The sequence below is a fragment of the Alexandromys fortis genome, unplaced genomic scaffold, assembly GCF_014885135.2.
Source record: "Alexandromys fortis isolate MF-2015 unplaced genomic scaffold, M_Fortis_MF-2015_v1.1 scaffold_271, whole genome shotgun sequence".
Taxonomy (NCBI): Eukaryota; Metazoa; Chordata; class Mammalia; order Rodentia; family Cricetidae; genus Alexandromys; species Alexandromys fortis.
Window position 1 is genome coordinate 529,986 of NW_026068156.1, and position 22,488 is coordinate 552,473.

General features: G+C 52.1%; 1 protein-coding gene across 5 annotated transcripts; it reads left to right on the forward strand.

The window, feature by feature from the left end:
• Positions 1–384: 384 nt before the first annotated feature.
• Camsap3 (calmodulin regulated spectrin associated protein family member 3) lies at positions 385–22,094 on the forward strand. 5 transcript variants are annotated; one of them, XM_050127368.1, is made up of 18 exons: positions 385–670; positions 10,565–10,818; positions 11,396–11,518; positions 11,601–11,696; positions 13,195–13,242; positions 13,515–13,653; positions 15,216–15,355; positions 15,452–15,545; positions 15,637–15,691; positions 15,817–15,890; positions 16,654–16,723; positions 16,828–18,301; positions 19,452–19,591; positions 19,692–19,990; positions 20,762–20,861; positions 21,190–21,302; positions 21,380–21,498; positions 21,592–22,094. In XM_050127368.1, exons 1-18 carry the CDS (start codon positions 523–525, stop codon positions 21,895–21,897), a joined length of 3,792 nt encoding a protein of 1,263 aa, XP_049983325.1. In that variant the 5' UTR covers positions 385–522; the 3' UTR covers positions 21,898–22,094. The 5 variants fall into 5 exon arrangements, with proteins under 5 accessions (XP_049983325.1, XP_049983327.1, XP_049983326.1 ...); XM_050127370.1 differs by having other exon boundaries at positions 16,879–18,301; XM_050127369.1 differs by lacking the exon at positions 13,195–13,242.
• The last annotated feature ends 394 nt before the right edge of the window (positions 22,095–22,488 follow it).

Below are 22,488 nucleotides of genomic sequence, written 5' to 3' on the forward strand. Positions count from 1 at the left end.
CTGGGCTCCTGACTGGGTCAAGCAGAATAAATCCACATAGGTGCTCACTCAGCGACCTGAATGTGGACACAAGCCTGCATGGACATCCACGATAAAGGCTACCTAAGCCCTCCAGGGTCCAGGCGTGAGCAACACACACACACACACACACACACACACACACACGCACATGCGTTCCTCTGCAGCCCTTCCCTCCTCCGCCATCACCGCAGCCCTTTGCAGCAGGACGACACACAGTAGTGTTAGTGGTGTCCGTGGGCACCCGTGGGGACCTAGGGTACCCGAGAGGACTGAGTCCAACCCAGGAGGCGGGGTGCACCTGGGCTCCGCCCCGGGGCGGGGTCGACGCAGCGTCGCCAGCGCGATCGGCCGCACCTGGTTCAGCGGCGCCTCAGCAGCGTTAGCAGCAACAGCAGCAGCAGCCGCCGCGGCAGCGGGGACCGTGGTGGCGGCGGCCCCGCAGCAGCGCAGCCCAGCCCATCGGAGCGCGCCGACCCGGGCGGCTGTAGCCCCGGCGTCGCCATGGTGGAAGCGGCGCCCGCGGGGTCCGGGCCACTGCGGAGGACTTTCCTCGTCCCCGAGATCAAGTCATTGGACCAGTACGATTTCTCTCGAGCCAAGGCGGCGGCGAGTCTGGCGTGGGTGCTGCGGGCCGCATTCGGGGGAGCAGGTAACCCGAAGGCCTTTGGGGAAGGGACAGGGGCGCCAGGCTGGGGCGCGGCAGGTGCGGGGGGCGGGGCGCCAAGCCGGGGCCGTGGGAACAATAGCATCGGGGCTGCTCAGGGTCCCCCGAGCTCTCGGTCTCTGCTAAGCTGGGCCTCCAAGCTTCCTGCTCGGCCCGGGCCCTTGGACTTTGCCCGCCCGGGTCGCTGGAACGCAGTGGGGGGTGGGGCCCGCCAAGCAGCTGTGCGCAGGGGGAGCCTGGGATTAGAGCCCCCAGGTGAGCAGGGGCGGGGTCTGCAGACAAATTTTGGGTGTGTGGGGGAAGGGGCTCCTGCTACGGTCCTCTGCTTCCCGCCTCTACCCCACTTCTCAGACCCCAGGGCCTGACTGCATGGCCAACTCCCCTTTTACACACATCAGAAACATATAAGGATTTCCCCTACCCCACCCTAATACCCACCCCACAACATACACCGTGGCTTGGACTCCCCAAGGAGCGTTTTAAGAGCTCATATCTACAGATCTACAGATCTGTGACTGGGACACACACCCTGCATTGGCTCTGTCTGCGTTGCGGGTGTCCAGTGTTGGGGGACTCTGGGAAATCCCCCCCTTTCGTCTCGATGACTCTTGCCACAGGATGGCAGCTGTGACTTATGGCCCCATTTTCCCGAGGATTCAGGCGGGCATAAATGGCTTATCCACCAGGTGTCCTGGGGTGGCAGCCCCGGCTGGCAGGCCTTCTCTTATTGAAGCTGACCCTTCTCTGCCCTCTTTTTCATGCTCACAGACCTGAGGGACTAGGGCATCCTACTGGGGAGAATGAGGGTGGATTGTTAGACCTGGGAAGGCTCTCCAAGTCCTGGCTTTGGGCAGCTTCAGCCACCGCAGGCCAGAGCTGGGAGGCCAAGCCTGCTCTTAGGAAAAACAGGGGTTAATTAAGGTCTAGGCCTTCCTGGGAGCAGCAACAACTCTGTGTGTGTGTGGTGGGTGATGTCCTACCCTCCTACTGATTTTGGCACTAACTGGGTGCAGCCCCTCCCCCGACTCTGTTGCCTTCCCAGATCAACCTGTTCTGGGTGTGGGTCTCCTGTGACAGTTGTCAGTCAGTTGCTTCTGCCCAATCCTGTCTTTCCCACTTTCTCTTAGTCTTTCTTTCTGCACCCTTCCCTGTGTGGCCAGCTAGCTCCGACACCTGCCCATCCCCAGGGATTTGCTAGATAAAGAAAAGATTTGGGAGTTGGGACTTGTGTCCCAGTCAGTCCCTCACATGCTGAAATAATTAGATTAGAAAGACTCCCTTTGTAGGCTTTTCATTTTGATTTTTTACTACGTGTGTCTAGAAGTGTGGGTGTGCACCCCAGTGTGTAGTTCTGGACACCTGACTGAGGTCGGGGGCTTTGGCACTAGGCACTCTACCCACTGAGTAGTCCTGCCAGCCCAAGAGCACAGCTTGGCTAAGTCGTAATTGAGTTTGAGTCCCAGCCCTTCTACAATGTGGAGAAATAATTCAGATTCTTTGAACTTTGGGGTTTTTTTTCTTTTTCTTTTTTTTTTTTTTAAGATGTTTGTCCACTTATGTATCCATGCCTGAAAACACATAGAAGCTGCTTCCGTGTAAGGCATGCCATAGTTTTCCACCCCAGTACTTTTCTTTTCTTCTCAAGACAGGGTTTCTTTGTGTATTCCTGGCTGTCCTGGAGCTCACTCTATAGACCAAACTGGCCTTGAGCTCACAGTGATCCTCCTGCCTCTGCCTCCCTAGTGCTGGGATTAAAAGCACGCACCACCACAGCCCATTGACTGACCCCAGTCCTTTTTTTTTTTTAATTACATTTATTATTTGTGTGTGTGGGGCACATATGTTGTCAGAGAACAACATGGGTCCTGGGGATCAAACCCAGATCGTCAGACTTGGTGGCAAGAACCTTTATGTGCTGAGCTGTCTTGCTAGCTCAAGACTCCCAATACTTTGGGGGCCAGTTTGCTGAGAGGTGAATTCCTTGTCTTATGTGACACCCAGCTTGATGGGTGCTCCCAGTGGCTACTGCTGTGACTGGTGAGAGTACTTTATTAATGCCCCTCACTGTCCCTTAGCCAGAGGATAGTGCAGAAATCACTGGATCATTTTACACAAGGGAAGAAAAGCCCCTTGAGGGAACCCCTCAAGCTCAGATTAACCATTTCGCTTCCTATTGATCCAGCCCCTTCCGTGGCTGCAGCTGCCCTGGGGATCATTTTCAGGTTGTCATCTACCTGTCTCCCAAACAAGAAGGGGGTGTGGGACTGGAGGAAATGATGAGGAACAGAACTATATCAATTTTTAAAAATACTTCATTTATTTATTTGTTTGTTTATTGGTTGCCACAGGATGTATATGAAGGTCAGAAGATGATTTTGGGGTGTAGATGTCAGGGATTGAACTCAAACTGTCAGGCAAGCGTCTTTACCAGTAGAACCATCTCTCTCTTCCTGGTGTTTTTTTTTTTTTTTTTTTTTTTTTTTTTATTACCAGCACTTGGGTTGAAACCTAGGGCCAGCATGCTAGCAAAGGCTCTCTAGCTGAACTATGACCCCAGCCCCTCATTGGGGGATTCTGCGGAGGCCCTGTACCTCTGAGCCACACTTTCAGCTCCTCCCTGGTGACCTCTGGACTTGTGTTTTTTGCTAAGCCACAGTCTCAGGCCTTTTACTTCTTTTGAGATAGAGTCTCACTAAGTTGCCCAGGTTGACCTATACTCTCTCACTCTGTAGCCCAGGCAGGCTTTGAACTTTCTTTTCTGATAAAAGAAATGATTTATTCTTGTGTATGTATACATGTACACTATAGAAGGACAGCTCTCAGAAGTTGATTCTCTCCTTCCTTTGTGTGGCTTCTGGGCATAGAACTAGGCTCACCAGGCAGGTTTGCAATGTTAGCACCTTTGCCTACTGAGCCATTTCACTGGACCCCAGCCTTGATCCTCCTGCCTCAGCATCCTGGTTTGCTAGGATAGTAGGCTTATGCCACCAGGCTCTACAGACTTGGGATTCTCTACAAATGCCTTTCAAGAGGCGGGCCATTGTTGGATGCTTGGGGTGTGGAGGAGATGCTGGGAGAGATCAAGGACACTGGGGATAGGCACCGAATTAGATCCTGGATATCAATGGTGGTAAGACCTGGTGTGGGCCAAGCAGCTGGGCCTGCAGGAGAAAATTGCCAAGATCTTTCAGAGAGACGGGTGAAGGGGTGCTCCCCTGAGAAGCAGTCTTGAAGGCCACCAAGGGCAGGAGCCTGTGTATGCAAAGAACTTGTTAGAGGAGAACTTGGAGCTCTTTGTGGTGGCTGGAGGTCAAGGCAGAAAGATAGTGTGTGCTCCAGAAGGAAGGCCTCTCAGACCAAGATCTAAGGGCACTGGGGAGTCAGAGAAGGTGTCTGAGGACCAACAAGATCAGACAGGCAGGGAACTAAGGCTTGGGGAGGGGTAGTTCTGGTGACTTCCAAGGTGTGCTTGTGAGGTATGCAGGCTGGTGGGCTCAGAGGAGACAAACTTGGAGATAAAAAGTTCATTGTAAGTCTGAGAAACACTGAATACCATTCCTGAGGCCTTGAGAGTATGAGAGAGGTCTGTGAGGGAAACTGCTTTCATCTGAGCTCCCTTGTTTACTGACTGTGTGATCTTGGGCAAGTTAGCTTAGTTCTCTGAACCCTGGTTTTCTTATCTGTATATGGTATTGGAATAAATGCCTCAGGGGCTAGGGATGGAGCTCAGTCATACACAAAACAAGACCTTATTCTCCAAGACAGCAACAAAAGTGTGTTTTAGGATTAAACACACAAAAGGTCATGGAATGAATAATACTTGTTACGTTATGGGAATGTTCTGCCCAGTAGGAGTGGGACTAGCCCCCATGTGGTTTCTGAGCACCTGAAATGTGGCTAGTGTAATCTAGATGTGGTGGCGCATGCCTTTAATCCCAGCAGAGAGGCAGTCCGGTCTCTGTGAGTTCGAGGCCAGCCTGGTCTACAGAGCGAGTTCCAGGACAGCTAGTGCTATACAGTGAATCCCTTTCTTGAAAACAAAACAAAACAAAACAAAACAAAACAAAAAGCCAACAACAACACCAAAAACAAAACCCAGAATGTGGGGATGTGGCTTAGCTGATAGAATGCTTCACTTAGCATGCAGGAAACCCTGAGTCCCACGCTCAAATCTGCACAAACTGGGCATGGTGGAGCAGGCCTGTCCTCCAGCTTTTGGGAGGTAGAGGCAGGAGGATCACAAGTCCAAGGTCATCTTCAGCTGAGTTTGAGGCCAACCTGGGCTACAAAGACCCTATTTCAAAACCCAAAATCAAATATCCTGTTAGTGTTTTGATACTCAGTATGTATTGAAGTGGTGTTTGAATGTGTATTGGGCTGACACCAGATTAATGGTCTTTGTTTCGACTTTTTAACTTTCTATTTTTAGTATTTTCTCACTATTTAATTTTTTAACTAGAATTTTTAGTCATGTTTATTTAGTGTGGGGTGTGTGTGTGTGTGTGTGTGTGTGTGTGTGAGTGATGCATGCATGCCATGTGTGCACCATGGTGTGTTGCAGGGTCAGGGGACAGCTACTTTGGGAGTAGTTGTCAGTTCTCTGCTTCCACCATGTGGAAACCAGAGATTAAACTCAGGTTGTTATGTTTAGCAACAAGTGCCTTTTACCCTCTGAGCCATTTTGCTGGTCCTTTTTGTTTTGTTTTGTTCAGATAGTGTTATACTGTATAGTTCAGGCACCTCAGCTCACTGTGCTGCCCAACTCAGCCTTGAACTCATCCTCCTGCCTCAACCTTCCAAGTGTTGGGGTTGCAGGCTTGAGTGGTAACAAAACATCCGGCGGTTTTGTCTTTTTGAAACAGTTTTGCTATGTAGTCCCGGTTTTGTCTTTTTGAAACAGTTTTGCTATGTAGTCCAGGATGGCCTTGAACTCACGACCCTCTTGTCTCTGTTTCCCAAGTGTGGCACCATGTCCTGCTGGCTATCTTTACATTGGAGGACAAGGGTACAGTCGTGAATATTGACCAGGGATTTTGCTAAACCGTATACAATTACTACCGTCTATCCCCTCTCCCCAAATGGCTGTCAAGTCGAGTGGAAGGACACTAGTGTAGAATGAGTGCTTGATAATACATCCGAGATGAAGGCTGTAGGTGTAGCCTAGTAGATAGAGTGCTTACCTAGCATGCTCCGGGTCCTGAGTTCAGTCCCCAGCAAGGCATAAAGTAGGCGTGGTGGCACTTGAATAGTTGCATTCCTGGCACTGGTGAGGTGGAAGCAGGAAGATTGGAAGTGGAGTTCGTCCTTGGCTACATAGCAAATTTGTGACTGGCCTGAGCTCCTTGAGACTCTGTCTCAAAACAAAATGAAGCAAGAGTCAGTGATAGGCCACTTTTCTTCCTCAGGGAAAGTCTTTACATTTTGCTCTTGGGAACAGGAAGTGCTCAGTGGGGGGGGGGGAGATGGGGGGGTCAGGATTTGTGTGATGTCAGGAGGTAGATGTAGCATAGGTAGGTAAAGGCAGGGTGGTGATTTATCACTGGGTAGCCTGGGGGGTGGGGTGCGAGATGCCAGGGTAGAGACACATCCTGGTCTGCAGCAGGTGGCAATCAGATGGCCTACACAAGATGGGGTGGGGCTTTCCCTCTGGAATAAGATAGCAGGAGGAAGGGTTCCGGAAGGAGGTACTGGGCACAGAGCCTGGGTGCATTATGGGCCTGTGGGTGTGTGTTTGGCTGGCTGCTGTTGGCCTTGGGGAGACCAGGAACAGGAGAACAGAAGCTGGGTCTAGGATGGAAGCCAGGACAGGGAGGTTGAGGCAAGGCCAGTGATAGAACAGTACGGGCAGGGCAGGCGTTGAGCCTTCAAATTCTTCATCTTTCTTTAAAAGTTTAAAATTATATTAAAAAAATGTGTATGGACGTGCCTCTCTTGTGGCACACGTGAAGGTTAGAGGACAACTTCTGGAAGTTGGTTCTCCCCTTCCATTACGTGCTCCTGGGCATTAGACTCAGGTTTTGAGTCTGGACAAGTACCCCTACCTGCTGGGCCATCTAGCCAACCTGAAGGAGCAAAGCTAAGGACAGGGAGGTACGCTTGACTCTCCATAGGAGTACAGCCCTCACTGGGAAGGTCAAGTGTGGCTTTAGGGGGTGTGGAAGGAGATGTGGCAAGACGGGGTTTCTGTCAATGATGCCAGGTCCTTATATCAAGTGGTCTCGTGGGAGCCTGGCTTTGGAGAATGAATGGTCTGGTCTGCTGTATCTCGTTCACATTGTTGATGTATCTTGTTCACTTGTTGTGAAGTACAAAAGGCTCACAATTTCTTTTAAAAGCTTTTCCCCGCTTCTAGATGTTGAGCCATGCCCCCAGCCCCTCACTGGGGGATTCTAGGCAGGAGCTCTGCCTTTCAGCCACGCCCCCAGCCCTTCACTGGGGGTTTCTAGGCAGGGCTCTACCCCTGAGCCACATTCCCAGCCCTTCACTGGGGTTTCTAGGCAGCATATCCCTCACCTAATTTTCTTTTCTTTACTTTTCTTTTCTCTTTCTTTTCTTTCTTTCTTTCTTTTTTTTTTTTTTTTTTGCTATTGTTGGTTTTTGGAGACAGTGTTTCTCTGTGTATCCCTGGCTGTCCTGGACCTCACTCTGTAGACCAGGCTGACCTCGAACTCACAGAGATCCGCCTACCTCGGCCTCCCCAGTACTGGGATTAAAGCGTGTGCCACCACTGCCCTGCTCTCCTCTTCTTAAAATATACTTTGTTCTTTGATAGTTTCAAAGACATACATATGTATACAGTGTAATTTTATCCTATCCACTTCAACTCCCCTCCCTGACTCTCACTGTTTGGTTTATATTGTTGTTGTTAAGATAGGGCCTCTCTTTGTAGTCTAGGTTGGCCTGGAAGTTAATGTACCCCGTGTTGGCCTAGAGCTTGTAGCAGTTTTCCTGCCTCAGCCTCTTGAGTGCTGAGATTAGAGGTGTGATCTGCCACACCTCACTGGTTTTTCTCCCTTAATTTTATCACTGTGTATGTTGGGGGGAGGGGAGTGTTGACGTCCCTGGCTCGTGCATGGAGGTCAGAAGATAACACTGAGGAGTTAGTTCTCTCTACCTTCACGTGGGTTCTGGAGAGTGACCTTACGGTTGTTACTTTATCAGCCAGCACCTTTGCCCGCTCAGCCATCCCTTTGCCCTCCCTTTTGATTTTTTATTTATGTGGGTATGTTTGGGGGTAGGTATCCATGCTGTGGAGTATACATGAAGGTCAGAGGGCAGCTTGTGGGAGTTGGTTCTCTCCTTCCACCATATGGGTCTTGTGGATGGAACTTAGGTGACCAGGCAATGTTGAGCCATATTACAGACTTTTTTTTTTTTAAGACAGGGTCTCCAAACTTCAAGAAGTCCTTGTTTTTTACTGCTGAGTAGTACTCTAATATGTATATATTCCATACTTTCTTCATCCAATCTTCAATTGAAGGGCATCTAGGTTGTTTCCAGGTTCTGGCTATTACAAACAATGCTGCTATAAACATAGTAGAGCATATACTTTTGTTGTATGATAAGGCCTCTCTTGGGTATATTCCCAAGAGTGGTATTGCTGGGTCCATGGGTAGGTTGATCCCGAATTTCCTGAGGAACCTCCACACTTCTTGAAGTTTGCAGGCAAATGGATGGAAATAGAAAACACTATCCTGAGTGAGGTAAGCCAGACCCAAAAAGAGGAACATGGGATGTACTCATTCATATTTGGTTTCTAGCCATAAATAAAGGACAGTGAGCCTATAATTCGGGTTCTTAGAGAAGCTAAATAAGAAGGAGAACCCAAAGAAAATCATATAGGCATCCTCCTGAATATTAACCTTCATCAGGCGATGAAAGGAGACAGAGACCCACATTGGAGCACCGGACTGAAATCTCAAGGTCCAAATCAGGAGCAGAAGGAGAGCGAGCACAAGCAAGGAACTCAGGACCGCGAGGGGTGTACCCACACACTGAGACAATGGGGATGTTCTATCGGAAACTCACCAAGGCCAGCTGGCCTGGGTCTGAAAAAGCCTGGGTTAAAACCAGTCTCGCTGAACATAGTGGACAATGAGGACTACTGAGACCTCAAGAACAATGGCAATGGGTTTTTGATCCTACTGTACCTATTGGTTTCGTGGGAGCCTAGGCAGTTTGGATGCTCACCTTACTAGACCTGGATGGAGGTGGGTGGTCCTTGGACTTCCCACAGGGCAGGGAACCCAGATTGCTCTTTGGGCTGACGAGGGAGGGGGACTTGATTGGGGGAGGGGGAGGGAAAGGGGAGGCGGCGGTGGGGAAGAGACAGAAATCTTTAATAAATAAATAAATAAATAAGTAAATAAAAAAGAAAAAAAGGAAAAAAAAAAGACAGGGTCTCACTTTGGCTCCAACTGGCCTTGATCTCAATCTGCTTGCCTCTCAAGTGCTGCAGTTATAGACATGGGCCACCATACTCGGTGGGCTCTTTGAGGCAGGGTGTCATAGCACAAACTGACTTGTTACTGTTTCATAGCCTTTCTCAGTTTCCCAAGGCTAAGGGTATAGCTGTGCACACTGGGCCCTAAACTTCCACTCTTTATGCCCTCTGCTTTTCAGTGTCCCCAAGGCCTGGCGTACCCAGCTTTTACCCTTGCCTGTTGTCTTACCCGTTTCTGTTCCCTGTTTGGTCATCTTCCCCTCTCTCCTCTTTTTCTTTAGTTACCCAATTTAATGTCCGTTGTTTCCTCAAGGAACCTGCTCTCTGCCTGCCTTTGGCATGTATATCCTGTAGGCAGCCTCACAACCACCCCAGCCACCAAGATGGCATAGGGTATAAGGTTTGCTCAAGGCCTGAGTTTGAGTCTCAGTCCTGGCACTGGAGACCCATGTAGCCCAGTCACTTTCCTTCCCCGAGCCTTCTGTAAAGCTGTTGCCGTCTATGAAGTTCCCAGGGCTGTGGATGGAAGTTTGCAGAGCTACCCGCTGGGTAGAGTGCTTGAGGGGTCTGTGGGAAACCCTTCGTTCCGTCCCCAGCAGGGCATAGACTGGGCGTGGTGGTGCATGCCTGTAATCCTAGGACTTTGGGGGAGAAGATGGGAAGAGCAGAAGTTCCAGTCATTCTTAGCCACATGGCAGTTTTGAAGCCAGCGTGGGGTACATGAGATTCAACCTCTAAAATCTAGACAAGTAAGGACTGGAGATGGCTTAGTGGGGAAAGTGTCTTGCTGGGAACTTGAGTGCAGATCCCCAGCAGCCAGAGGAAAAAGAGCTGGGCAGACTGTAACTTCAGCTCTGGAGTGATGGAGACAGTGGGTCGTGGAGGGCTCACTGGCCAGCTAGTTCAGCTGGAATGGCCAAGCCCAGGTTCAGTGAGACTCCAGGTTCAAGGAGAGACTCTGTCGAGGATGGAGATATGCTCAGTTGTCAAGAGTTCTTGCTGCTGTCCTAGAGGAAGCTAACCCTAGTTCATTCTCCAGCTTCCACGTCTGGTGGCTCATGACTACCTGTAACTAGCTTCTGAGGGTCTGACTGACACCACCCTCTTCTGGTGTCCGAGAGCACACACACACACACACACACACACACACACACACACACACACACACACGGAGGGAAAAAGGGAGTGCCATGGTGCCTTGACTCCTTCCTAGATTTGAAGCCTTAAAATGAATTCAACACTCAGAATTCTTCCCAGCTCAGGTGGGCTGGAACCCCCTGTGGTTGCCCTGGCAAATGACTTGTACCTGTGTATCTGGCCCCATAGACAGTCCCTTCCTAGGCCAGACCCTCCCTTCCTGGAGATCATGTCTTTGAAAGTGGGTGAGTAGGTGGGTTATGTGTTGATCTGACCTGCTATGCCCCTCCCCACTGCAGAACACGTGCCCCCGGAGCTGTGGGAACCGTTCTACACGGACCAGTACGCACAGGAGCACGTGAAGCCCCCGGTGACACGCCTGCTGCTCTCTGCGGAGCTCTACTGCCGGGCCTGGCACCAGGCACTACCGCAGCTCGAGCCACCCCCCAGCCCCTCCGCCCTGCTGGCCTTGCTGGCGAGGAGGGGCACTGTGCCCTCCCTGCCTGAGCACCCTGTGCGCGAGGCTGACCTCAGACACCAGCCGATTCTCATGGTAGGCTCTGCTCCTGGCCTGTGAGGCCCCGCCTACCAGGCTTGGCTCCTCCCCTTAGCCACCCTAACAGTCCTGAGTTCGCCTTCCTCCAGTTTCCAGTGTCTTTCCTGAACCTCCTTTCAAGTTCTGCCCACTAATCCTGGTTTCTTCTACCAAACTTTTTCTTCTCTAGCCACACCCCCATGCTCAACCCATTAGATATAGCCTCTCCCACAAACTTAGCTCCTGTCAAACCTGTCTCCATTTTCCAAGCCTAGCTTCTCTGACCAAGCTAAGGGCATCACACTCAGTTTTGCCTTTCATGCATGGCTCCTCCCTCAAGTTCCTATAGCCTTCCACTCCTCAATCTCCTCCAACCCAGGCTGGTTCTGCCCTTGCTTTCCCTACATGGGCCACTCTATTGTAAATCCTGGTGTCTAGCTTCAAAGCCTAGCGCGCCCTGTGTGCCTCTTCTGTAACTAGCCCTCAAGGTCCCACCTGCCTACTTATAGCCCTATCACCAATCCTTCACCAAACTTACGGAAAGGTAGCCCCCTGCCCTTTCTTTGGCCTCATCTTCCAGACTTTGCCCCTACAGGGAGCCCACCTAGCTGTCATCGACGCCCTCATGGTTGCCTTCTCCTTTGAGTGGACAAAGACACTGCCTGGTCCCTTGGCTCTGAGCAGCTTGGAGCACAAACTCCTTTTCTGGGTAGACACAGTAAGTAGGGTCAGGCCAGGCCAGGAATGGAGATAGTAGCATTGGCCAACTGGTCAGGCACTGACTTCTCTCTGACCCCTAGACCGTTCGGCGGCTACAGGAAAAAACAGAACAAGAAGCATCCCAGCGTGCATCTCCTGCAGCTCCTTTGGACGGTGCTGCTCCTACCCAGCCCTCGGTGAGGCTAGGGCGATGGATGCATGCATGGACGGATGGGTGGATGAGTGGATGAATGGATGGATGATTGTGAGGCTGGGTGGGAAGGGATGGGCTGCACCTCCTGGCCGTTGCTGAGGTTGGGGGTGGGCCTGAAGGTGACTCCCTTTTCCTCTTTCTCTCTGCACCTCTTGCGCCGGCCCCTGCTGTCCCCTTCTCTGTCCCTCTGGCAATAGTGCCCCACACGCTGGTACTGGAAGCTGGTTCCTGTAAGTGGGGCTGTCTGTCGGCCTTGTCTGCCTGTCCTGCTTGTTTCTGTCTTGTCTGTGTTTGTTTCTGCCTGATGGCCTGCATCCTCCCCCACTCCCAGCTGTGAGCAATGGAGGTAGCATCCTGGCCCTGGGGACTGGGAGAACTCTTTGGAACCCAAGACTGGGGGGAATCTCTGTCATTAGCAAAGGTAGAGGTAGGCATGCTTTGTATGTTTATAATCCCAGCCTCTGGAAAACTGAGGCAGGAGTATTACAAATTTTAGGCCAGCCTAGGGTATATCTGGAGACCATGTCTTTAGAAAACCCACAAACAGCCCTGTTTGTGGTGGTGCACACCTTTAATCCCAGCCCTTGGAAGGCAGAGGCAGGTGAGTCTCTGTGAGTTCAAGGCTAGTCTGGTCTACAGAGCTAGTTCCAGGAGAGCTAGGGCTGCCACACAGAGAAACCCTGTCTTGAAAAACAAAAAAGAAAAATTACAGACAGACAGAGGTTGAAACTGGAGAGATGCATGTAACTCCAACTCCCAGGAATCCAACACCCTCTTCTGGCTTCCATGTGCACTACATACACATGTACATACCAATATACAGACACATATATACACACATAAATAAAAATAAATCTAAAACAAAATAAAAAACCCAAAGTGGATGAACTAAGAATGCAAGACTCCCTGCGCCTGTCCTTCGCTTGAGGAGCAGGGCCCCTTCGCCTACCAGATACATAGACACTGACCACAAATTGCAGATGGATACGCAGGGAATCTTCTAGCCAAGGGGAAGATCTTCAGCTTTCCTGGGGGGAGGGAGCTGAGGTTTAGAAGATTTTAAGTTCTCTTTCTCTTCCACTACTTAGCTGTGTGATCTCGCATGATGGTCTAAACCTCTCCTTGCTTAGTATAATTTATTGAAGTATATGAATAACAAGAAAGTGGAGGCTGGATGGGGTCCCCACCTTTGCTCACTGCTTCTCCCTACCCCGGGGTCTGGGTTGGGGGGTTGATTATTTCTTCTGCCTACCTGCTTCCTCTGCATCTTCTTCCTAAGCTGGGGCCTGGGCTTGTCTTGGGAGGCTGCTTTTGTGGGGTTCCTCAGGGCTGGGAGGAGCTGGGGTCCCCGAAGCTGGCCAGAGTATGATTAGGGAGTTAGATGGCCAAGGCTCAGGACAGGGGTCAGCACTCCTCCTTTCCCCAGAGGAGGCTTTGGGGGCCCAGCAGGCCTTGCTGACGGCCGCTCCTTCCCCCCCCAGCACGCAATTGCCTTCTGTTTGAAGGAGTCGGGGAACAAACCCCCTATGGTAATGTATCCCCCTTCCCCGGGGTCTCAGGAGGCCCTGTCCCTAGCCCCTGCTGCTGGCCTGGCTGCTCGCAGACAAGTCTTCTGCCTCTTGCTGCTGTCCTTCCCTTGCTCCAGGCTGGCCCTCCCTCCCCCTCCCATTCTGGCTCTGGGGATCCCGAGCTTCCCACCCCTTCATGGCAGAAATCCCCATCTTCCCTGTTCCAGCCTGCATGACTGCCAACCTGGGGAGGACCAGACTGACTGCTAACCTCACTCTGCTCCTGTCCACAGATTCGATACCGCAAGGACCGTGCCATTGCCCGACGGGCCCCCTGCTTTCCAAATGTGACCACCCTTCAAGACCTGGCTAGTGGGGCAGCGCTGGCAGCCACCATCCACTGCTATTGTCCCCAGCTATTGCGGCTTGAGGGTGAGTCGTAGATAATGCAGCCCTGATCCTGGGAAGGCTTCTCCAGTCTGCAAGACCAGTATGATTCAGTACTGAGCCAAGGTCTCACACAGCCTAGGCTAGCCTTGACCTCGCTCTGAACTTCTCATCTTCCTGCCTTCACCTCCTGAGTGCTGGGATGACAGTGTGCACTACCATGCCCGGTTCATGCAGTGCTGGGGATGGAATCCAGTGCTTCATGCATACTAGGCAAGCACTCTACCAGCTCAGCCACATCCCCAGACCCTAAAGTCTGCTTCTAGAATCAGAACATTCAGGTTGGCATCTCTCTCTTCCCTTAGCTCTGTGACCCCATACAAGAGTCCAAACTTCTCAGGCTTTAAGGAGTTCATGCTTGCTGAAGGCCATGTTCCAGACCCCACTTTAGGTACCCCGAAACAGAGGCACACTCTTGACTTCCTGGACGTTCTGATTGGGGAAAAGAGATAATAAAGTCATCTAGAAGTATCAGTTGGGTCAAACGTGGTGCCTAAAGGGCAATGGTTGGCTAAGAAAAAGAGACTTGTTACTCTTTGGAGACAGAGGTCTCTCTGTAACCCAGGCTGGCCTCAAGCTTCCTCTCTTCCTGCCTGAGGCCTCCCATATGCTGGGATTACAGGTATGTGCTACTGTATCTCCCTGGGGAAAAGTGATTTGTTTTATTTTTATTGAAACAAGAGTCCCATGTAGCCCAGACTGGCCTCAAGCTCACTAAATAGCCAAGGATAGCCCTGAACTCCTGAATCCCCTGCCTCTACCTTCCAAGTATTAGGATTACAGACATGTATCCCCCAGGCCAAATTTATGGGATGCTGGGGGTGGAAGCCAGGCTTTGTATATTCAAAGCAAGCACTTTTCTAACTGTCCTGTATTTCCAGCCCTTAGGAAGCTGGGTTTTTGTCTTTTAAGATTTATTTTGGTTTTAAATTATATGTATATGTGTGTGGGTCTGTGCACATGTGAATGCAGGTGGTTCTGGAGTCTAGAAAAGGGTGTTGGATCTCCTGTAGCTACTCCCTTCTGATGGGGTGTTGGGAACTAAAGTCAGGTCCTCTGCAAGAGCAGTACATACTCCTACCTGCAAGAATCTCTCCAGAAAACGTATTTTGAGGAGGGATGGGAGATGGCTCAGTTGGTCAGCTGCAAAATCATGAAGACCTGGGTTTGGGTTCTCAGCACCCACACAAACATCTCTGTATGGCGGTGAGTTCCTATAGTCCAGTGCCAGAGAGGTGGAGACAGGAGGATTCTGGGACTCACTCGCCAACTAGTCTAAGCAGCAAGTTCCTGTTTTAGAATCTTCAAGTACAGTGTGTGTGAAGGGAAGACGCCCGCTGTCAACTTCTAGCCTGCAGACTTGTACACAAGGGTGCACACACATACAGAGGACAAGAATAAAAAGAGCCCTTGAGTTAATTTTAGGGGGTCAACACTTTATAGTGTGCACTTGCAGAAGGTATAAGACCTGGTTCATAGGAGGGCTTCCCTGAGGCTCCTGTCTTCCTTCCCCTTGAGTTGGAGACCCAGACATACTGTCCCCACAGAGGTGTGCCTCAAGGACCCCATGTCTGTGGCAGACAGCCTGTACAATCTCCAGCTGGTGCAAGACTTCTGTGCCTCCCATCTTCCTCGTGGCTGCCCCCTGTCCCTTGAGGACTTGTTGTATGTCCCACCACCCCTCAAGGTAAGGTCATCTTGGGAGTGTGGGGGTGAGGCTCAGGGCCTGAGGTCCACATCGAGGCCTCTTCCACCAGTCAGCTGACCTCCCTCTGGCCTGCAGGTCAATCTGGTGGTGCTGTTGGCTGAGATGTATATGTGCTTTGAGGTTCTGAAGCCTGATTTTGTGCAGGCAAAAGACTTGCCTGATGGACACGGTGAGCCCTGGGGTCTTGGGTTTGCTTTGGGGTCTGGAAGAGGGCAAAGGAGCCCTGCCCTGCCTGACCTCTTTCTTTTTGCATCCAATAGCTGTCTCCCCCCGGGGTACTGAGACTTTACCATCTCAGAACAACAGCGGGAGCAGGTATGGGTCCTCATTGGGGTGGACTTTCTCTTCCATGGGGGTTCTTCTTGCCCACCTGGATGCTGGGGCAAGGCTGGGGACACCTGTGAGAGGTGACTGAAGGTTGATGTGTATCTGTTTGGCAGTTCTCCTGTGTTCAACTTCCGTCACCCGCTACTGTCACCTGGTGGCCCCCAGTCCCCACTCCGAGGATCCACAGGTGAAGAGAGAATATGGCTTCTATTACTAGGAAACTTCAACCACAAGAATTCCCCAGCTGTCTTCATGTTGAGTCCTCCAATGGCCCTCGTTGGGTCTTTCTGGCTTCCTTTGTGGCTAGTTTCAAGACCCTTTGCATCAGCTGGGTGTGGTGGCCCATATCTTTAATCCCAGCACTGAGGAGGTAGAGATAGGTGAATCTCTGTGAGTTGGCAGCCAGTCTGGTCTACATAGAGTGTTCCAGTCCAGCCAGGATTACACAGTGAGATCCCATCTCAACAAAACAGAGAAGACTCCTTGCATGACACCAGATAGCCCCAACTGTCAATATTTGGTTGTTTCATTTTAATTTTTAAATTATATTTGTATATGTGTGTGGGTGAACAGGGGCCTCAATACATGTGTCGAGGTTCAGAGAGGACAACTTGCCGAAGTTGGTTCTCTCTGGCCACCATGTAGGTCCCCAATATTGAACTCAGTTCATCAGGCTTGGAGGCAAGTGCTCTTATCTGCTGAGCCATCTCCTCAGCCCAAAAGAAACTGCTAACTGGATTTTGCAGTGCTAGAGACTGTATCCAAGGCCTTATACATGCTACGCAACTATTGTATCATTGAGCCATGCCAGATGTCCAGCCGGCCACTAATGGGAATGCAGCACCCATCAGTGACCCACCTGGTGATTCTGCAGAGGTTGCCTCATACGCCAGCCAACCCCACATGAGTGACCTCCCCCTCCACAGTGACCATTCATTCTCCCTCCCCAGGCTCCCTGAAGTCATCTCCGTCCATGTCTCACATGGAGGCTCTTGGCAAGGCCTGGAACCGCCAGCTTAGGTGAGTGCATCTTAAGGGGCCCGTAGCCTTGGAGGAGGGATTGCGCTAATCAGGGCAGGGCAGAGGCCTGTCCCAAGGGCTGACCCCACCCTCTGGCCACCCAGCCGTCCCCTCTCCCAGGCTGTATCGTTCAGCACTCCCTTTGGCCTGGACAGCGATGTAGACGTGGTCATGGGAGATCCTGTCCTGCTCCGCTCCGTCAGCTCAGACAGTCTGGGTCCCCCACGTCCTGTGTCGTCATCATCCCGGAATCCTGCTCAGCCAACCCCAGAATCTGGAGACCTACCCACAATTGAAGAGGCCCTGCAGATCATCCACAGTGCTGAGCCCCGGCTGCTCCCTGATGGGGCCGCCGATGGCAGCTTCTACCTCCATTCTCCTGAGGGCCTCTCCAAACCACCGCTGGCCTCTCCTTACCCTCCCGAAGGAGCCTCAAAGCCACTGTCCGATGGGCTCGACAAAGCGCCCATCTATATAACCCACCCTGAGACCCCTTCAAAACCATCTCCCTGCCCAACAGGGGAGGTATTGAAACCACTGCCCCCATCTGAGGGGTCCCCAAAAGCTGTGGCTTCATCCCCCGCAGCCAACAACTCAGAGGTGAAGATGACCAGTTTTGCTGAACGCAAGAAACAGCTGGTGAAGGCTGAGGCCGAATCAGGAACGGGGTCTCCAACATCCACTCCCGCAGCACCTGAGGCCTTGAGCTCAGAGATGAGCGAGCTGGGAGCCCGACTGGAGGAAAAGCGCCGAGCCATAGAGGCTCAGAAGCGACGCATTGAGGCCATCTTTGCCAAGCACAGGCAGAGATTGGGCAAGAGTGCTTTCCTGCAGGTGCAGCCCCGGGAGGCTGCAGGGGAGGCTGAGGAGGAGGCTGAGCTGGGCTCAGTTCCTGGTGGGGAACGACCAGCAGGTGAGGGCCAGGGTGAGCCATCCTCACGGCCTAAGTCAGTTACCTTCTCACCAGATCTGGGCCCAGTGCCCCCAGAGGGACTGGGGGATTACAATCGAGCAGTCAGTAAGCTGAGTGCCGCTCTGAGCTCTCTGCAACGGGACATGCAGAGGCTCACAGACCAGCAACAGCGGCTTCTGGCCCCTCCAGAGGCCCCTGGACCTGCCCCACCACCAGCAGCCTGGGTCATCCCCGGACCCACCACTGGGCCTAAAGCGGCATCCCCTAGTCCTGCCCGTCGAGCCTCAGCTGCCAGGCGCAGCCCAGGGCCAGGCCCCAACCCGACACCCCGTAGTCCAAAACATGCAAGGCCGGCAGAGCTGAAGCTTGCACCCCTAACAAGGGTGCTCACACCACCCCATGATGTAGACAGCCTCCCTCACCTACGCAAGTTCTCACCCAGCCAGGTGCCTGTACAGACTCGCTCTTCTATCCTCCTGTCGGAGGGGACGCCTCCCGAGGAGTCCGCCACCAAGCCTGCCCTCATTGAGATCCCCCTAGCCAGCCTGGGAGAGCCTACTGCTGATGAGGAGGGAGATGGGAGCCCCCCTGGGGCTGAGGATTCCTTAGAGGAAGAGGCATCTTCTGAGGGAGAGCCCCGGTCTGGCCTTGGATTCTTTTATAAGGTGAGTCACCTGGGCAGGTGAGAAAGGGAAAAGGTGAGCTAATAGGTGGATATGTGAATGATGGAAGTGGGGATGTGGGGGAGGGGGCTAGTAAGGAGGATGGGAGGTAGTGGATAGATGTTGGGTGGGAAGTGGAGGTGTCCTAGGGGACTGGTAAGGGGCATGGGAAGTAGCGGATGGGTTAGAGGGAGAGTAGATAGGTAGGTGGATAGGTTAGAGGGAAAATGGATAAGTGGGGGGATAGGTTAGAGGGAGGGTGGGTGGGTGGTTAGGTAGGGGATAGGTTAGAGGGAGGGTGGGTGGTTAGGTAGGGGGATAGGTTAGAGGGAGGGCGGATGGATAGGTAGAGGGATAGGTTAGAGGGAGGGCGGATGGTTAGGTAGAGGGATAGAAGGTGAATTGATATGTGGGTAATCAGACAGAGGGAAGGTTGATTGGTAGACAAATAGTTGCTGGGCAGATGGACTGGGTGAGTGTGAGACAGATGGACAAACAGGGCTAGGGTTATTCTAGAGTTCCTCTTTCCTGCCCGGCCCTGTGTAGTCATCCTTTATCGTCATGCCTCCTGAAGCCTGGGCCACCATAGTGTACTAACTATACACAGCTGAAGAAGGCATACTCAGTTCTTGCTGGTCTAAACCCCCTGCTCCCCTGAGGACAAAAATCCTGTCCACTCTTTGGGCTCTGCTCCCTCTGACTATAACTTATATCATTCTCCCCAGCTCATGTTCCAGACATACTGGTTTGTTCTGGCCTCAAGGCCTCTCTTTGAACTTTCTATTCCATCTGTCTGGAAAGTTCCCCTCACTTTTCCCCTGTTAAGTAAGTCCCTTTCATTATGCCCCAGGGGTACTTCTGGGAAGGCGCGCTTGGTGCCCCCAGAATAGTATAGACTTTAGTCCAGTCTGGCAGCACTCATAGTTAGAGCATTATAGGTCTGTGTTATCACTTAATTATCTTCCCCTTTGGGTCAAATGCTTTATGTATGCAGCTCCCTGGTCTGTAAGTCCGTGCATAAAGTAGGCACCAACTAAATATTCTGAGGACTTTTAGAAAGGTCAGGCGAGCCACAGTTGGGTCAGTGGAAAAAAATCAGACTTCAGCTATAGCAGGGAGCAACAGTCACCTGGATTCTGATGTCATCCTACAGGACGAAGACAAACCTGAGGATGAGATGGCTCAAAAGCGAGCCAGCCTGCTTGAGAGACAGCAGAGGCGGGCAGAGGAGGCCCGGCGGCGTAAACAGTGGCAGGAGGCTGAGAAGGAACAGAAACGGGAGGAGGCGGCAAGGTGAGGCTAGAGCTCGAATGAGGGGATCCTGGCTTTTGATATTGCTGCCTCAGTGCCCCCATATTCTATTCTTCTTGTTCCCCTTCTGTTTAATATGCAGGCTGGCTCAGGAGGACGCCCTAGGCTTGGCCCCTGCAGCCGCTGCAGCCCCTACAGCCCCTGCTACCAGAGCTGCGGTCCCAGCTGAGGAGGAGGTGGGCCCCCGGAGAGGGGACTTCACCAGGCTTGAGTATGAGCGCCGGGCACAACTGAAGCTGATGGATGACCTTGATAAGGTGCTACGGCCCCGGGCCTCAGGGACCGGGGGACCAGGGCGGGGCGGGCGCAGGGCCACCCGGCCACGCTCTGGTTGCTGTGATGACTCAGCCCTGGCAAGAAGCCCAGCCCGCGGCCTGCTTGGTGAGGACCCTGTGGGAAGGGCCTTCCTTGTGTCTGGGAGAGGCTCCATTGTAGGGAGCATCTGCAGTGGTGTAGTATGGGGCAGGTACTCAGGATGAACAGAATTTCCGTTGTGGGGAGGGAATGTCTGAAGATGTTACTAAGCAATACTCCCTTCTCTGTAGGTATGTGGATGGGAGTGTGAAGCGCAGGGCTGGAGTGTTCAGACTGTCTGATGCCCTGGGTTCATTCCCCAGCACTAGAAAAAGATTTCCTTGCCATATTAAGCCAGGCATGGTGGCACGTGCCTGTCATTATAAAACTCAGGAGGCTGAAGCAGGAGGATTTTGATTTTGATCCCAGTCTGGGCTACTGAGCAGGTTCCCGGCCAATTTAGGCTACACATACACATGTATGTGTGAGGGAAAAGTTCAGAGTAATGGTAGTGGCCCACTTGGTAGAGTGCTTGCCTAGCATCCTGGAAGCTCTTGTTTCTTCTCTCCTCAGCATAAACCAGGTATGGGGGTATAGGCCTAACTCATCACTCAGGAAGTAGACAGGAAAATTGGGAATTCAAGGTCATCCTTAGCAAATAGGGAGTTTGAGGACAGCCTGGGCTACAGAAGACCCTGTTTTTAAAAAAGAAAAAAAAAAGCCAATGAAGCAAACACAAAAATGGAGTTGGGCTGCAGAAGGCTGAAAGGGTTTTGGGAAGGTTAGACCCTGGACCCTGGGGCATTAATGGAGGTAAAGGGGCCTTAGGTGGGGCTGACTGGTCCTGTCTCATCCTAGGCTCACGACTCAGCAAGATCTATTCCCAGTCCACATTGTCTCTGTCTACTGTGGCCAATGAGGCTACCAATAATCTTGGTGTGAAGAGACCCACATCTCGGTGAGTCCGGGTAGGCAAGGGCTCTCTCAGAGCCCATCATCATCTATAGATATCTCTGGAATCAAGAGTGGGACCTGGATGGGCTGTATAGATGGAAGGAAGCGCGTGTATATGCAGATAGGATTTGGGACCTGATGGAGGAGTCTGGAGAACACGCCCCCATGCAATGTAGGTGTATCAGAGGGTCTGAGCGTATGGAAAGATATCGCATGGACTTGTAGGAGTATGCAACATCCGTGTATCTCTCCTCTGCAGCGTACTGATCTCACTGTACACTGGGGGCTTCACACACTACTGACCCCACTTCCATCCTTGCCCTCCTCTATAGGGCCCCTTCTCCATCAGGCCTCATGTCTCCAAGCCGCCTGCCTGGCAGTCGAGAGCGTGACTGGGAGAACGGAAGCAATGCTTCTTCGCCAGCATCAGTGCCTGAGTACACAGGTAAGTGAGGCTTTGGATAATGTGAGCAGCCGCAGGTTCTCTACCTGTCCCATCCCTGCTGACTGACTGCTGTCTAGGTCCCCGGCTGTACAAAGAACCCAGCGCCAAGTCTAACAAGTTTATCATCCACAATGCCTTGTCACACTGCTGCCTGGCAGGCAAGGTGAACGAGCCCCAGAAGAACCGAATTCTCGAGGTGAGCCCTGCACCTGCCTGGATACGTGGGGCTGGCGGGTGGGTCAGTGGTCCAGCCTGACCAGCTGACTGGCTTCTTAACACCATCCCTCAGGAAATCGAGAAAAGCAAGGCCAACCACTTCCTGATTCTCTTCCGAGACTCAAGCTGCCAGTTTCGGGCGCTCTACACTCTTTCTGGGGAGACAGAGGAGCTGTCGAGGCTGGCAGGCTATGGGCCTCGTACTGTTACCCCAGCCATGGTCGAGGGCATCTATAAGTACAACTCAGACCGCAAACGCTTTACCCAGATCCCTGCCAAGACCATGTCTATGAGTGTGGATGCCTTCACTATCCAGGGACACCTTTGGCAAAGCAAGAAGCCTACCACGCCCAAGAAGGGTGGCGGCACCCCCAAATAGCGCCCACCTTAGCCAATGCACAGGCTGGGTCTGTTGTATTTGGGCCACTGCGCTCTTGGAGGACAGTTTATTGGATATTCCTGGATCCTGTCTGGTCATGCTGTGGGGGGCTGAGCTGGGAGCTTCAGGGACTCAGGGCTCAGTTCAGTCCCCTTGTCTGTCCTCCACTTTCTTGAATAAAATAATTGAAAAGAGAAGCTGAGACATGGTGTCTCCTCCCTGAGCTGGACCGAGTTCACGTCTCGAGTTCTCTCTCACCAGCTTCAGCCTGTCTCATTGCCTCTTTCTGGCCCTGAGGTAACTTCTGCCAAGGTCTGTGGTGACCTTCCTGTTGACACTCCCTCCCCTGAGACGCTCTCAGCCACCTCTGAACTGACCTGGCAGGAGGTTCCAGACCAGCTATCCTCTCCTGGGCCTTCCCCACCCCCACCTGCTAATTCTCCTCCTCCATGTGGCTCTTATTCATCTTTCCTGGCATTTGGTGTGCAGCCAACTTCTAACTCGATCTCCATTTCTTCGTGCCAGCCTGCCTTCATTTCAGGGCTCAGTTACAGTCTCTGAGCTTAGGATTCTGTGTTCCTCTTCGGAGTC